General features: G+C 38.4%; 1 protein-coding gene and 1 long non-coding RNA gene across 5 annotated transcripts in view; one reads left to right on the top strand and one right to left on the bottom strand.

Moving 5' to 3' along the window:
* LOC115232480 overlaps positions 1-16401 on the top strand; it is a 53559-nt gene extending 37158 nt beyond the window's left edge. For 3 of the 4 annotated variants that reach the window (XM_036513013.1, XM_036513027.1, XM_029802379.2), the window contains 2 exons: positions 6501-6700; positions 7348-9878. In XM_036513013.1, coding sequence (XP_036368906.1) covers positions 6501-6700; positions 7348-7452 — 305 coding nt within the window. In that variant the 3' untranslated portion in view covers positions 7453-9878. Of the gene's footprint in view, positions 1-6500; positions 6701-7347; positions 9879-15570 lie in introns of those variants that run through there. The other variant, XM_036513017.1, reaches the window with a different exon arrangement.
* Positions 196-16456, bottom strand: LOC118767807. Its single transcript, XR_005003725.1, has 3 exons — positions 16397-16456; positions 5471-5473; positions 196-206 (listed from the first exon to the last, which is right to left on the bottom strand). It is a non-coding gene; the product is annotated as an uncharacterized LOC118767807 (long non-coding RNA).
* Between the last annotated feature and the right edge of the window lie 1076 nt (positions 16457-17532).

Here is a 17532-nt window from a genome sequence, read left to right as displayed (position 1 = left end):
CGGCCACGCTCGGATGGTGTTTTTTATGTGCCACCGACACAGGTGCCAGACGAGGCTGGCATATACATACATATACATATATATATACATATATATATATACATATATATATATATATATATATATATATATATATATATATATATGGCCACGATCGGATGGTGTTTGTCATGTGCCCACCGCACTGACTACAGCACTGATGGATTCTTGTGTGCCACAGGCACTGGTACCACAAGGTACAAATTCCATTGATGTTCATCTATTTTGTCTATTTTGATTTTGATTTGATTTGATTTGATTTTCACTTGCCTCAACCGGTCTTCACAAGTGTCACAAGAAGGAAGGTATGCACAGGTGGACTGACTAGTCTTGCCGGGTCTTCGGAAGGTGTTTTATGTGCCACCGACACAGGTGCCAGATGAGGCTGGCGAACGGCCATGATCAGATGGTGTTTGTTACGTGCCCACAGCATGGAGGCCGGTCGATGCGGAACTGGCTACGGCCACGTTCGGATGGTTCTCATGTGTGCCACCGGCACTGGTACCACAAAGATACAGATTCCATTGATGTTCATCTATTTTGATTTGTTTTGATTTTGATTTTGATTTTCACTTGCCTCAACAGGTCTTCACAAGTGTCACAAGAAGGAAGGTATGCACAGGTGGACTGACTAGTCTTGCCGGGTCTTCGGATGGTGTTTTTATGTGCCACCGACACAGGTGCTAGATGAGGCTGGCGAACGGCCACGATCGGATGGTGTTTGTCATGTGCCCACAGCACGGAGGCCAGTCGATGCGGTACTGGCTACGGCCACTTTCGGATGTTCCCACAGCACGGAGGCCAGTCAATGCGGTACTGGCTACGGCCACTTTCGGATGGTTTTCTCTTGTGTGCCACCAGCACTGGTACCACAAAGATACAAATTCCATTGATGTTCATCTATTTTGATTTGTTTTGATTTTGATTTTGATTTTGATTTTCACTTGCCTCAACAGGCCTTCACAAGTATCACAAGGAGGAAGGTATGCACAGGTGGACTGACTACGTCCCAGGTAGGGGCCATGGTTTATGGCCTGACTAGTCTTGCCGGGTCTTCGGATGGTGTTTTTATGTGCCACCGACACAGGTGCTAGATGAGGCTGGCGAACGGCCACGACCGGATGGTGTTTGTTATGTGCCCACAGCACGATGGCCAGTGATGCGGTACTGACTACGGCCACATTCGGATGGATTCTTGTGTGCCACCGGCACTGGTACCACAAGCGGTACTGACTACGGCCACGTTCGGATGGATTCTTGTGTGCCACCGGCACTGGTACCACAAAGATACAAATTCCATTGATGTTCATCTATTTTGATTTGTTTTGATTTTCACTTGCCTCAACAGGTCTTCACAAGTGTCACAAGAAGGAAGGTATGTACAGGTGGACTGACTACGTCCCAGGTAGGGCCCACGGGTTATGACCTGACTAGTCTTGCCGGGTCTTCGGATGGTGTTTTTATGTGCCACTATGTTCCCACAGCACGGAGGCCAGTCGATGCGGTACTGGCTACGGCCACGTTCGGATGGTTTTCTTGTGTGCCACAGGCACTGGTACCACAAAGATACAAATTCCATTGATGTTCATCTATTTTGATTGATTTTCACTTGCCTCAGCAGGTCTTCACAAGTGTCACAAGAAGGAAGGTATGCACAGGTGGATCGACTACGTCCCAGGTAGGGGCCACGGGATATGGCCTGACTAGTCCTGCCGGGTCCTCTCATGCACAGCACACTTCCATAGGACTCGGTCTTCAGTCATTTCCTTGGTGAGACCTAAAGTTCGAAGGTCGTGCTTCACCACCTCGTCCCAGGTTTTCCTGGGTCTACCTCTTCCACAGGTTCCCTCAACTGCTAGGGTGTAGCACTTTTGCACACAACTATCTTCAGCCATTCTCGTCACATGACCATACCAGCGCAGCCGTCTCTCTTGCACACCACAACTGACACTTCTTAGGTTCAACTTTTCTCTCAAAGTACTTACACTCTGACGATTATGAACACTGACATTACACATCCATCGGAGCATACTGGCTTCATTTCTTGCAAGCTTACGCATATCCTCAGCTGTCACGGCCCATGTTTCACTACCATGTAGCATGGCTGTACGTACACACGCATCATATAGTCTGCCTTTTACTCTTAGCGAGAGGCCTTTTGTCACCAGCAGGGGTAAGAGCTCTCTAAACTTTGCCCAGGCTATTCTTACTCTAGCAGTTACACTTTCAGCACACCCACCCCCGCTACTGACTTGGTCTCCTAGGTAGCGGAAGCTATCAACTACTTCTAGTTTGTCTCCCTGGAACGTGGTAGAAGTTGGTCTCTGCACATTTCCAGTGTTTATTTCTCTTGAGCATCTGCCACAGACAAAAACTATTTTCTTAGTTAGCCTTCCTTTGACATTGCTGCACCTCTTATGTGTCCATAGCTTACACTTGGTGCACCTTATAGAGTTTCTACCTACACCTTTTTTACAGATCGAGCAGGGCCATCTACCTGAAGTCGTTTGTGGTTGGTCCACCTTTCTACTTATTAGGACTTTGGTTTTGGTTAGGTTGATTCTAAGGCCCTTCGATTCTAATCCTTGTTTCCACACCTGAAACTTCTCCTCCAGTTCTGATAGTGACTCAGCAATTAGAGCAAGGTCATCAGCATATAGGAGCTCCCAGGGGCATCCTGTCTTAAATTCTTCCGTTATTGCCTGGAGGACTATGATAAATAGGAGGGGGCTGAGGACTGAACCTTGGTGGACCCCAACCTCTACCCGGAATTCTTCACTGTACTCGTTGCCAACCCTCACCTTACTAGCTGCGTCTCTGTACATGGCTCGCACAGCTCTCACTAACCATTCATCTATCCCTAGTTTCCTCATTGACCACCAGATAAGGGATCGGGGGACCCTGTCAAAGGCTTTCTCTAAGTCAACAAAAGCCAGGTACAAGGGCTTACCTTTGGCTAGGTATTTCTCCTGCAGCTGTCTTACCAGGAATATAGCATCAGTAGTACTTTTCCCTGGCACGAACCCAAACTGCATATCATCTAAGCTAACTCTCTCTCTAATTAACTGGGCTATAACCCTCTCCGTAACCTTCATTACCTGATCCAACAGCTTGATGCCCCTGTAGTTATTTGTATCTAGGGCATCGCCTTTACCTTTGTAGCAGTTGACTATTATGCTGCTACACCAGTCATTGGGTATGACTCCTTCGTGTATCACCTGGTTAACTATATGGGTGACTATGCTATAGCCGACACTACCAGATATTTTGAGCATCTCTGCAGTAATTCCTGATGGGCCTGGGGCTTTCCCTGTCTTCATGCTTCTAATTGCCTTAGCTACCACGGAACTATCAACTCGGATAGCTGGTCCCTCTGTTGGGTCAACATTCGGCAGACTCTCTTTATCCCATTCATTTTCCTCATTCAGCAACCTTTCATAGTGGCGTCTCCAAGCTTCTCTCTTTGCATCCTCATTTAGCGCAAGTGAGCCATCCTCCATGCGAACACATTTCTCTCCTACCACATCTCGATTCTCTCTCACACACTGTCTTGCAACACGAAATACCTCAAGTCTTTCATCCTCACGGCGCAGGACATTGGCAAATTTTCTTTTATCTGCTTCCCCTCTGGCTAGATAGACCTGTCTCCTAGCTTCCCTTCTGGCAGTCTGATACACTCCCTGCTACCACCGTTCTTCCAGGCCTTCCAAGCCTGTTTCTTTTGTCTAATAGCCCTATCAACAATATTGTTCCACCACCATGTTATTTTGGGTCTTAAGGGGACTTTGCACCAGCCACAGATCTGGTTAGCGGCTTTCAGCAGGTTGTCCCTCAGAAACGTCCAGTTGTCTTCTACCCCATGTGTAGCTATACCCCCTTCCACTTCGTCAAAGGCTTCAAGTAACATATCTCTAAATCTCTGTCCATTCGCAGGGTCTTTAAGCTTCCAGACCCTTTTTCTCCAAGTTGGTCGTCTTCTAGTCGCCCTCTTAGTCCTGATCCTAAAGTCACTAACTACCAGTCTATGTTGTGGGGTGCAATCTTCGCCTGGGAATGTTTTGGCATTTATAAGCAGCCATCTTTCCCTTTTTCTGGCGAGGATGTAGTCGATTTGGCTAGTATGCCGGCCCGATCGGTAGGTGACCAGGTGGCTTGTTGGTTTCCTGAAGTTAGTGTTGCAGATCATAAGACTATTCGCATCACAGAACTCCAGCAGCCTGGTTCCCTCCTCGTTGCGGGAACCATAACCATAGCCTCCATGCACGCCATGGAAGCCCCCAGCATGTCGTCCAACATGCCCATTGAAATCACCAGCCACAAAGAGAAGGTCCCTGTCGTTCGTCAATGAGGTGGTCTGCAGTAGGGTGTCATAGAAACTGTCTTTCTGTCCATCGGGTAGCCCTGGCTGAGGGGCATAGGCCGATATAATGGTTGCTAATCTATTATGAAGCACTATTCTAATCTTAAGTATTCTGTCACTTACTCTGATTACCTCAATTACTCTATCTATCCATTTCTCAGCGATAAGTATACCACACAAGAAATCCATCAGTGCTGTAATCAGTGCGGTGGGCACATGACAAACACCATCCGATCGTGGCCGTTCGCCAGCCTCATCTAGCACCTGTGTCGGTGGCACATAAAAACACCATCCGAAGACCCGGCAAGACTAGTCAGGCCATAACCCATGGCCCCTACCTGGAACGTAGTCAGTCCACCTGTGCATACCTTCCTTCTTGTGACACTTGTGAAGACTTGTTGAGGCAAGTGAAAATCAAATCAAAACAAATCAAAATAGATGAACATCAATGGAATTTGTATCTTTGTGGCACGTGGCACATAAGAAAACCATCCGAACGTGGCCGTAGCCAGTAGCGCATCGACTGGCCTCCGTGCTGTGGGCACGTAACAAGCACCATCCGATCGAGGCCGTTTGCCAGCCTCATCTGGCACCTGTGTCGGTGGCACATAAAAACACCATCCGAGCGTGGCCGTCTGCCAGCCTCGTCTGGCACCTGTGTCGGTGCCACATAAAAACACCATCCGAGCATGGCCGTTTGCCAGCCTCGTCTGGCACCTGTGTCGGTGGCACATAAAATCACCCACTACACTCTCGGAGTGGTTGGCGTTAGGAAGGGCATCCAGCTGTAGAAACACTGCCAGATCTGACTGGACTGGTGCAGCTTTCGGGCTCCCCAGACCCCAGTTGAACTGTCCAACCCATGCTAGCATGGAAAGCGGACGTTAAATGATGATGATGATGATGATGATTACATATATACAACGGACTTCTTTCAGTTTCTGTCTACCAAATCCACTCACAAGGCTTTGGTTGGCCCGAGACTATAGTAGAAGACACTTGCTCAAGGTGCCATGCAGTGGGACTGAACCCGGAACCATATGGTTGGTAAGCAAACTACTTATCACCCACCCACTCCTGTGCCTATAATGTGTAAGAATATATAAATAATGTTGTTAAAAATCACCAATGAGAAACAGTTTTACTGTTGTCGTTTAACTTAAAGTCAGCCTGATCAGGTACATCTATCATTGAAGGAGTTCCAACTATGATCATCTCATATACATAGGGTTATGATTTTATTTCAAAAGGTGGAATACATTTTTATGCCATGAAGAATAAGTGAAATGTCTCAACTCAACTACTATTATTAGTGAAAGGATAGTAAATAAAGCTCACTCCAAAAAAACTAGCGATAGCTGATATTTTTTAAACAGAAGGGTATGATGTGAGGAAGATTTAGCTATTACTTCTAACAATTCTAGTGACTGAGGACTGGCAAACCAAATGGCTGCTTCAGGCTCCAATCTGATCTGGCAGAGTTTCTACAGCTGGATGCCCTTCCTAATGCCAACCACTCTGAGAGTGTTGTGGGTGCTTTTACGTGCTACTGGCATGAGGGCCAGTCAGGTGGTACTGGCAACAGCCATGCTCAAGTGGTGTTTTTTACATGTCACCTGCACAGGAGCCAGTCCAGCAGCACTGGCAATGACCTTGCTCGAATGTTTTTACTTTCAGGATTGATAAAATAAGTACCTGTTGAGCACTGGGATCGATGTAATTGACTTACACCCTCCTCTAAAACTTGCTGTCTTTGTGCCAAAATTTTAAACTAATATTATGCATTTTTTTTTTTTTGTGCTATCAAAAATGTGTTTTCAGATTTTCTAGTATACAAGTCAATGCAGCAGATAGTGTAAACATATACTGTAAACACTTAAACATTGACACTATCTTCCCAAATCCTATTGCATTTCACAGGGAATTTTGGCCCTCCAAAGTTGTCTTGAGGTATAAATCCACCTACATTTTTTGGCTGTAAATTTTGGTTTGTAAAGTTCACCTTGAATGCTGAAAAATACAGTATTAATTTTAAATTAAGGAAAATAATTATCATGGATACAGATTATGTTCAGAGAGATTTAATTCATATTACTTTCAGATGAAGATTCAGTTTCTGTCTTGTGGAGTAGAGTTAAACATTGGTCTGTAGATCATACTGGAGCAGTATTCACCTACACAGTGTTACATAAAGATGATCAAGCAAATAATACATTTCGAGAAGAAAAACGCATTTGTGTTGAGAGCAAGCGACTTGATGACCTTTTGTCTACCACCCATGACATTGTTAAAAGTATCCAGGTAAATAGAGAGTAATCCTTTTCTTTTATTTTTTTATTAACTCTTTTAGTACCAGTTCACCTGAGACTGTCCCTGACCCTGTGATACAAACTTCCTGTTGTGTTGTTTGTAACACCTAAGTCTGCAATAAACATCCTGAGAAATCTTCTCATGTAGACAATAAATGTTGAAAAGCACTGACTATATTAGTTGACAATATTTCATCGACACTGGTAGCTGGAACTGTTGTATCGCATGATTTCACCGTATTTCAGATCATCAGTAACAGACAGCCAAACACCAAATTCCATTCAGAAAATCATTCAAAATTAATATAATATAGCACCAAAGCTGGTAGGATGTGTTTAGATTAGCTATTAGCAATAGAAGCATTCTTGTAAGGAATATTTATAAGCACATACAACATAACTTGGGTGTATTGTTTAGAATGCCTAGAACTGCAGTAAATGTCCCCCAAAAAATCATCTCAACAGAATGACAGAAACTTGTTAATTATTACTTAGAACATCATTGATTTAATTGTTAAATAGTTTTGAAAAAATTAAGTTATCTCAGATGTTGTTATTACTAATAAAAATTAATATTATTAATGTGATATTGTTATAATTACTATTACTGCTTTTATTAATGTACACATTCTCTTTCAGAAAAATTGCAGTCAACTGGCCTTTTTTGGATCAATGATCAACGTGGAACCTGATGGAACAAAAGTTTGGACAAATCCTTTATTTGGATATGGTTCCCTAACCTGAAGCCATTAGGAAATAAATTTTTAAAGAAAACTTGTACGGGGTTATCACTGTGTGTGTGTGTGTGTGTATGTGTGTGAGTGGAGTGAGTGAGTGTGTGTGTGTATACCCTTGAATGCTTACATTCTAATAATCCTAAGTTATATTCTGACCAGGCCAATGACTTCTAAGTATCTCTTTCTCATTCTTTGAATGTGTTGGTCAAAAGGTCTAATGGAAAATGTTAAACATTAGTTTGCTAATCCCAACACCTTTTAACATTTTCCTTGATGAAACCAATGACTTTTCTTAACATTTCCCCACCCCCTATATTACCATGTGGTAACATCCTTATGCATTTAAAACAACGACCGTCACACATTTGGGGTTTTTTGACATCTGAAAAAAAAATTCCCATGTTTCAAACTTTCAACAAGTACAACTCCCCAAGAGCAGACAATGTAATTCATTAATATTGTTGTTTAATTCCTGCTCATTCATGATCAACCAGATCTATGAATGAAAGTTATTTCAGTTGCGACCATCCTATCTATTTTTTTCAGTTACTGAGTATCTAATGAAGTATGAGGCATTTTGGCAAAGACAAAGGCATTTTGCTGATTCAACACTGACTTATTTGACATCCGACCTTTTAATGGTTCTCTTGGTCTCCTCCTCCTCCTTCTCTTTCCCTTCCTCTCTTCTTCTCTCTCCTTCTCTCTGTCTCTATTTCTCTCACTTTATGAGTGTGAGTATATTTCTCTTGATGTGTATGAAGAGAGGGAAAGTGTTTATGTCAGTCATGTTCCATACATAAATTGTAATCTCTCTCTCTCTTTCTCTCTCTCTTTCTCTCCATATACACATATGTATTTATGTTTGCCTCTAACACCAAAAAATATTGTTGCCAATACAGACTGAGTGTCCAGTCAGCCGTGTCAAATCATCAGCCTTCAAACAACTATATTTAGTCATCTCATTCCATATCTAGAACTTCATTATCATATGTCCTTCCTTTTTTATGATCGTAACTTATAGAAGGATTTAGGATTAGCTAGCTTTCTCTACCTTTAAAGCTATCAATTTGTTGAGGTGGTCATGAAAATCTGTCTTTATGATTTTTTTTTTTAATCTTTCAACTGCAAAATTAAATTTCATGGTTATTCCTGTAATGATTTTGGGTATCTGTCCAGAAACAGACTGGTATTTTCTGCAAGTCACATTGCCTCAATAAATTCAACAAAAATTGTTTCAAAACATGATATTCCTCAATAAAAAAAAAGATTTGTATATAAAACTGCTTTCCACAGTTAAGGTAATGAAATTTTTGAGTGGATATATCTGATTTCTGCAGTAAAAGGGTTAAACAATTTTTGTACTTTATTTCATTGTTTCTTGAGAGTCATTTTATCAATAAGAAATACTTTCATTCTGTTGTACTTTTCTTAATGTTATTAGTCAACTGATTAACCAATTAACTAATCATCTACTTGATTAATCATTCAATCAATCAATCAATCAATTAGTTAGTTAGTTTGTCAGTCCAGTTGTCATCATTCACAACCTCTTTGGTGATGTTCCCTTGTTATTCCGGACCTGTCTTGTCTCCAATGTCACTGATAAGATAACAAATAGTGGCAATCAAACTCTGACAAACTAACATATTGATTGAGGGACCAAATCATTAATCAAACAATCAATTAGTTAATTGCTTAATTTGTTAACTAGTTGATTTAATAAAAAGAAGTAAAATAGAACCAGTGCAAATGTTTCTTATTGGCAAAATTTTGTTTTATTGAAATCAAAAATAAAATATTTATTCAAAATTTTATGTTAATTTATGTTCCAAACACCAGCATAATAATTGCAACGTTATACTGATAAATTTTTCATTATTTTCAAAATTAATTGAAAGACTAGTAATGTATTTCAACAGAAATATCGTAACCAAAGGGTGTTAATGATGAAATAGTTAGTTATTCTTCTGAATTCCTCCAAATTCTCGATTATTTAAAAAATTATTTGAAGCATCAGCAATGCATTTCATTAGAAACATAGCAACATAATGCTTAAATAAAAACAAAGGAAATCATAACTTTTCATCTTCTGTCATCTCAAAGTGTAAATGCAATTATTTATAAAACATCAATTATGTAGAATAAAATTAGGCAATGAAAAGGGCAGAAGAATGGAAGGGAAATAAAAATATGCATTAAAAATGGAAAAATTGCAGTTTTTGCAGCCAACCATAAAATGCAATTATTTCAATGTGATCGGAAATATTTGCAAAAATTCTGGTAGTCCATATTTCCTTTAATTTAATGGTAGGTTGGCAAGATTGTAAATTCCAGTAGCAAGCTGACTGCCTTTTTTTTTAAATATTGAATTCGCCATATATTTTGAATAAATCATTTTGTAATAAATAAATAAATGAATATGTAAACTTGAAATTTTTTCTCTGTTGTTTTATAAATTAGTTTTGCAGGTCACCTACAATGAAATTTGAAAATGACTTTTTAAAAATTGATAGATTAGTAAAATTTTTACTTTATTTATATACTACAAGGTGCAAGAGTGGCTGTGTGGTAAGTAGCTTGCTTACCAACCACATGGTTTCGGTTCATTCCCACTGCATGGCACCTTGGGCAAGTGTCTTCTACTATAGCCTCGGGTCGACCAAAACCTTATGAGTGGATTTGGTAGACAGAAACTGAAAGAAGCCCGTCGTATATATGTATATATATATGTATGTGTTTGTCCCCTGAACATTGCCTGGTGTGTTTACGTTCCCATAACTTAGCAGTTCGGCAAAAGAGACCAATAGAATAAGTACTAGGCTTCCAAAGAATAAGTCCTGGGGTTGATTTGCTCGACTAAAGGTGGTGCTCCAGCGTGGCTGCAGTCAAATGACTGAAACAAGTAAAAGAGTACAATGGAAAAACAGGTTTCTGTCTACCAAATCCACCCATGCGAAGGTTATAGTAGAAGACACTTGCCCAAGGTACCACACAGTGGGACTGAACCCAGAACCATGTGGTTGGTAAGCAAGCTACTTTCCACACAGCCACTCCTATGCCTATTATAACATTTTCAAATTTATTATATAGTTGCCCAGAAAGTTAACTAATTTTGCCACTTTTATGAATTTCTTAAAAAGCCAGTTTTTTCTCTATTAATCTTTTTACTTGTTTCAGTCATTAGACTGCAGCCATGGTGAGGCACTAGCTTGAAAGTACAATTGACCCCAGTACTTATTTTTTTAAGATTTGCATTTATTCTATCAGTCACTTTTACTGAACCACTAAGTTATAGGAACATAGAAAAATCAATACCGGTTGGGGACAATCACACACACACACATATATATATATATATATATATATATATATATATATATATATATATATTGTGTTTGTTGATTGGTTTCGCTTTCGCTAATCATGACATTGAAATTATTGTAATTTAATATTTTTTCTTAAGAAGATTTTAGTCTACGTTGAGTGTGAAGAAGTTTATGAATGAATGATTCAACACGTAGAAAAATCTAAGGAGAGGTAATTGGTGATTGTTATTACTGGGGACATGGGAGGTAATTGTTCATCTTTCAGGAAAGGGATAAATATGCACAAAAATTCAAAAGCTAAAGTAGTGAGAAGAAATATGTACAGTGATGGGTATGTAATCATGAATTAAAATATGTACTGAGATCAAAGTTGGTTATGTATTCATATTTAGGCATGTTTTGTATTTTTCAGTGAACAAATTTTCTTTATTTAAACATTCCTGGAAGGCTCGGAATTCCTATTCAAAGAAGGAGTGAGGTTCACAATTAAAACTAACTTCACTTGTGCATCCAAGAATCTAATTTATGTTATAACTTGCTCAGGTTGTGGACATAACTATATAGGACAGATTTGTATGACATTGAGACAGAGAACCATGCTTCATAAGGAACAGATCAGGTTCCTGCAATACAGACAGATTCCTTTGGGTGTATACATAAAGAGATGTGCAAGTAATATCCTATCAAACTTCACAGTTTCCCCCATTTACCAGTGCAAAAAGACAATTTCTATACAAGAACATTTAAATAAAGAAAATTTGTTCATCGAAAAATACAAAACATGTCTAAATATGAATGTGTAACCAACTTCTTTAGCCATATTCTCAGATAGAGACATGACAAAAATGAAAAAGAGTGGACTACCATATGATAAAATTGAATAAAGTCAAAGGAAATCCATCTAAAAGAAGGTAATATATATAAACCAACAGTTTGGGGATTTTGGAAAAGAAGATGTTTTGGAAGTTATGGTATGATAAAAGGAACTATTGAAATGAAAAAGATTTACAGAAGCGTTTATAGCAATGGCAAGATGTAGAAAGTAAATTTTCTTACTTAAATTCAACTGTTTATTTCTTTTATATATTTCATTCACTTTATCATGGTATCAACCAAGCCATCAGATGCTATTATACACTGCTGGTCACAATGCACTTCCTATTTTATCTTGATTGAGCCATTCTCTTCCATCTTAACTCAAATTGCTTGACCAAATCCTCTTCCCATCATCATAGGGGCCTTCCAAGTGGCCTTTCCTGATCTCTTGCATACCACATGGCAACTGCACAGGTCCACCTATTGTCTGTGAACCTTGTGACATGTCCAGTTCAGTGGAACTTATGCTTCAAGTACTCTGCAATCACATCAGTCACTCTGTTTCATTCTCAAATTATCTCATTATGTATTGTAAGTATATTGATCTTAATTGAAATTATTTCAAGGAACAGTTAAGTTTATAAAAGCCAGACTTTACTGTTATTTATCTCAGTTCTACAACTGCTGACAGTGTCCAAAATTTTACCTTTGATAAAAGATCAGAGCTATCGACAGCACTTAAAATTATATCCAAATTTGATTTAATATATGCATTTTTTTCCTGCAATCCTATTCTCTTGAACTAAATCAAGATTATCTGTAACCATAACAAACTTTTGCAGCATCTGTGGCGACTTGAATATTTCAACTTCTATCAAATTCGAAATATTCATAAAAGAAAACAGCTTTTTCTTTTTTCTTTTTCTTTTTTTTTTCTCTAAATCAAGTTTAGAATTTATTCTAAAATCAATGAAATATATCTCAATTATTTTAATATTCATATCAAATTCAATTTTAGTTCTAATTATATTTTTAATGCTTTATTAAGTGCAATGGAGAGATAGTTAGCTCCCAATATATTGAGACAGTAACCTAAATTCGATTCACAAACATAGCTATTTTGCTTAATTTACAAATGCTCTTGGGATAGAGGTGAATGTGTCTACTACCATTCATCCACTTCTACTCCTTGGAATCAATAGAACCACTTACATATGGATGGAGTTTCTCTTCATCAAAGGTCAAGCAGTTGATTCTAATTATTGCACATGTACATAAGATGAATATATATTTTATATATAAGTCAAGACATCCTCAATTTTAATTCTTGTTTATATTTATATGATAATTTTTATCTCATAAAATACCCTTGAAAAAGTCAAGAATGTTATTGAAACTAAGTTGTCCTTCTTTATAACTATGTAAGAAATACATATATTTTTATTGAAATCTCTATTGAAAAATTCAATAAAATAAATCATAATTAAGCTGAATTTTAAATCAGAAATAATCATGACAAATGAAAATATTTTTCAGTTTATAGCAACATGAATTATCAACATGTGAATTAATGTGAGCTCTTTTTTTATTTATCTAAAATTAAAGAATTTATCTAAAAATATATTTATCAACTTCCACATTCTAATACCTAAATATTCTTTTCAAATTGAGATTCATTTTAAAATAAAACCAATGGAAAATAGTGAAAGCGAAAGCAAAAGGAAAACAAATTAGTTTGATATAATTTTAGCAGTCAATTTTCTGTATTAAATACCTTATATCAGATGATAATTTAGCCATCTGATAAACATAGATTGATAAAATAGGAAATAGGTTGAAGAAAGTACTGGGGTTGATATGATTCACCAACAACCTTGCAGTCAGTACCTCAACATTGCTATAAGCCAGCGAATGAAATTAGTAAAAGGATAAAAGAATTTACCATTGATCTGGATTGGTTGATACATATGATATATATATTGTGCAAGTATGGCTATGTAATTAAGAAGTTCACTGCACAACAAATGGCTTCAGGTTCAGTTCTACTGTATGGCACCTTGAGTAAGTTTCTTCCACTATAGCCTTGGGCCTACTAAAACCATGTGAGTGTGTTCGGTAGCCAGAAATAGAAAGAAGCCCATCATACGAGATGGTAGCAAAAAGTTCCTGGACTAGTTATGTTTAATAAAAATTAATTATTTATCTAAGTTTTAACATCAACTCCTTTGAAATAATCACCTTGCATAGCAATACACCCATTCCAACGTTCAGGCCAATTTTGGAATCCAGCCTGGAAGTTGTTTTCCATAAGCAATTCAAGGACCTTCTGCAATTTGCTCTGGATCTCAACAACAGTATTAAAACGACGATCTTTGAGCCGCATTTTCATGTTGGGGAAGAGATAGAAGTTCACAGGTGCTAAATCTGGCAAATAAGATGGGTGCAGAAGCAATACCATGTTGTTTTGGTATATACATATACACGCAAACACATATATCTATGTGTGTGTGTGTGTGTGTGTGTGTGTGTGCGTGTGTGTGTGTATGTGTGCACACCTTTGTGTTTGTCCCCACCATTACTTCACAAACAGTGTTGCTGTGTTTACATTGCTGTAACTTAGCAGTTTGGCAAAAGTGACTGATAGAATAAATAACAGGCTTAAAAAATTAGTATTGGAGTCGATTCGTCTGACTACAATTCTTCAAGATGGTGCTTCAGTAAGGCTGCAGTCCAGTGGCAGCTCGCAGATAATATTAGTAGGGGTGCAGCTTTAGAAAATTTTTAGCCATTGTTTTAATATTGTGTAAAAGGAAACAAACATATAAAAAGAAAATTTATACATAAACTTGATTGGTTTGCATTTTAGCCACTGCTGGGTAGTGTGTTTAATTTGTTCACTGAACACCATTGCGAATTTACCCTTGTTTTTTCATGAATGAGGAGAGCTCAGTGACAGGGTACATTGTTGTCATAAAAAGTTCAGTTCTTCACACTCTACAGATTCAGTCACTTTCACCAAATGTCCTCCCTCAGATGCTTCAAAACATTGCAGTAGAACTCTCGACTGACGGTCGAGCCCTGGTGCCAATGCTCAATGCACAATACCATGGATTTTGAGAAAATGATGTGCATGCTCTTGATTGAGCTGCAGATCTGTCATGCTTTTTGAAGCACCTGTGCCACTCAAAACATTGCGTACAACCCATTGCCTCATCGCCTTAAGCTTGCCAAAGTATGCTTAATGTCTCTGTAGCAGACTTCTCAAGTTAAATGCAAAATTTCATGCTGGCTCTTTGTTCCAACTTCCTGTCAAAGACAAAACTCACTGACTACAGCATACACATGATCACAAAAACACAAATTTCACAACCTACAAAGTAAACACAGCTATGTCACTCAGTACACTGCCTTGTGAAGGTAATGGCTAGCTCTCACAATGTACTCAACCATGCACTGCCATCTGTTGGCATACTACAGAACTAGTCTGGGAAATTTTGATATCACCTCATATGTGTGGATATAGAAGACATTAAATTAAACCATAGCTGTCACTGTATTTGTGTGAACCATCAAGGCACAAGGTGACTGGAAATGAATGGGGGTAGAAGAACTGGGAGTGTGTGTAGGTAGGGATTGCAAAGGTGCATGGAAGCGTGAATGATGGTGAATGGATGAATAACAAATGGTGATGATGAGTGTTACGTAAGCAATGTAAAGTCATTTTAGTTCTGTTATAGGATGGGATCAATATGAGGGACAAATTCTATCAAGAAGTATAAAGATGTATATTTTGAGGTTCAAGATGAGAGTGTAATTCTATATACACCCAGAACCACGTTAATAGCTTAGGAGTGAAATTTAGGAATTCTCTGTTTTCTGTGAATCGATTTTTATAAATTTTTTCTCAGCTGGTTTGCACATTATGGCAACACCATTGTTATGTTTTCATTATTCTGTGTAATGTCCTTTCTTTTTTATTTCAGATTCTTCAGGTTTTGGGTGACCCATGCAAATAGCATCCCTCCTCTCTAAGAACAAAGGGATGTGGAAAAGGCCTCTCATCATGTCATTGCAGGTTAGGTTGTCACGTGGACACAGTTAGACAATTCCTGGAGGCCTTGTAGCCAAGGAAGAAACAATCTGATTGTGGGACTTCCAAGACTGTGACAGCTAGGGATCTAAGGAATGTTAGCAGCAAGTTATGTGGGAAACCTGAACAAACAAGCAAAGCCATTTTCACCACATCCAGGCTTCCTCATGTATTGGAAACCACCAGAAATCACATCTTCAAGACTATAGCTTCTGTCCAAGAACTCCCGAAACAACCTCCTTTAATGCCCCATCACAGGAGCTTGAGATTTCAATGGGCCTAAAAGAACATGACATTAGACATGAGCTGTGCTCAGTTCGCTGACAAAACCAGGGTGACCCTGACGGACCTGACAGTTGGGCAAATGATTGGGTCTATTTTGGAGATGAGCATCAACAACAGGGTGGATGAGTCATGATGTGGGTTGGTATCATTGGGGACAAACTAGTTGGCCTAGTCGGGGTACCTGAGGGGTTAAAGTGACCACAGCCACCTACTGCAATCTCCTGAATACCTTGGATACCTAGCTAGATGACATACTGCTGTCACTTCTAAGGAATCTCGTATTCATGCATGACAATGCTCCCTCCCACTCTGCTAGGACTACCCAATCATTACTAGGGTCTTACAGCATACAGAATGAAAGGTTGATAGTGTGGCCGCCAGCATCTCTGAATCTCAACCCTATTAAAAATCTTTGGTTCATCATTAAACAAGACATTTACATCGAAAGATGTCTTATGGGTGACCATCAAAGCTGCAGCAGAGGCAGTCCAACCTGCTACTATTAAGAAATGAGAGGTTCCATAACTAATAAGGTTTTTTTGGAGTTATCCATCAAAATGGCATTCATGTGGTTAAATAATTCATTATGTCAATAAATGTTATAAAATTATTATGGTTTTCTGTTAAATATATACTCAATGTATGTTTAATATGTATCATTACCCTTCATTTTCTGAAAAAAAATGTCTAGATGGGTTATTTTCATTCAAAAGCCTATTAGCCTGGTTCACCCAAAAACTAAAGAATCTGAAATAAAAAAGAAAGGACTTTACGAAGAATAATGAAAACATAGCAATAGTGTTGCCATAGTGTGCCAACTAAAATCGATTCACAGAAAACTGGGAAATCCTAAATTTCACTCCTAATCTATTAGTGTGGTTCTGGGTGTAGTTCAGAGGCAGGAGCATCTTTCTTTGGAAGCAGAATAATTGAAAACTTTAAGAAGGCTGTTATTCTGTTTCCTTTATAAATCTCAAACAAATACAATTGCAGTGTGGAAGACATAAGTTAGCTATTCAGAAACACACAAAAGCTTCACTTAAACATTTATTTGCAATGGTGTCAACATTTTTTTTTTTTTTTCGTCAGTGAACAGATCACAGTTTCAAGTAACAAAAGTTTTGAGACGATATTATAAATAAATGTGTTGCATTTTTCTGAATGACTGACTTCCATCTTCCACATTATAATCGCTTTAGTTTCAGTACACAATCTCAGATCAAAAGACTTGCTATACAAGTACATCTCTGTAATCTCAAACTGATGTTTGTGGGAAAGTAGACTTTTCTAGATGATTGCTATGTTATCTGAGTCTGGTGTTTTGTTGCTCTTAGAAGAACTCTAAATCTCCAAGTGAAAGCTATTCATATATATATGCTGCGTTGCTAACACAATGTTTAATGAAGTATTCTCGTCTCAGAAAAATACAATGCTTTGGTATAAACCTCATAAAAATTATGAAGTCGAATTCTTGAGAATCTTAAATGGACAAAATATCCCTTTGGGCAAAAAGACATTTAGTAGAACAGAAGATGTAGTTGGTTACATGAAGGTTCTAGATTTAATGGTA

The sequence above is a fragment of the Octopus sinensis genome, linkage group LG2 (genome assembly GCF_006345805.1).
Source record: "Octopus sinensis linkage group LG2, ASM634580v1, whole genome shotgun sequence".
In the NCBI taxonomy this organism is placed as follows: Eukaryota; Metazoa; Mollusca; class Cephalopoda; order Octopoda; family Octopodidae; genus Octopus; species Octopus sinensis.
The sequence above is the reverse complement of the archived record's forward strand: the minus strand, read 5'-3'. Positions and strand labels throughout refer to the sequence as shown.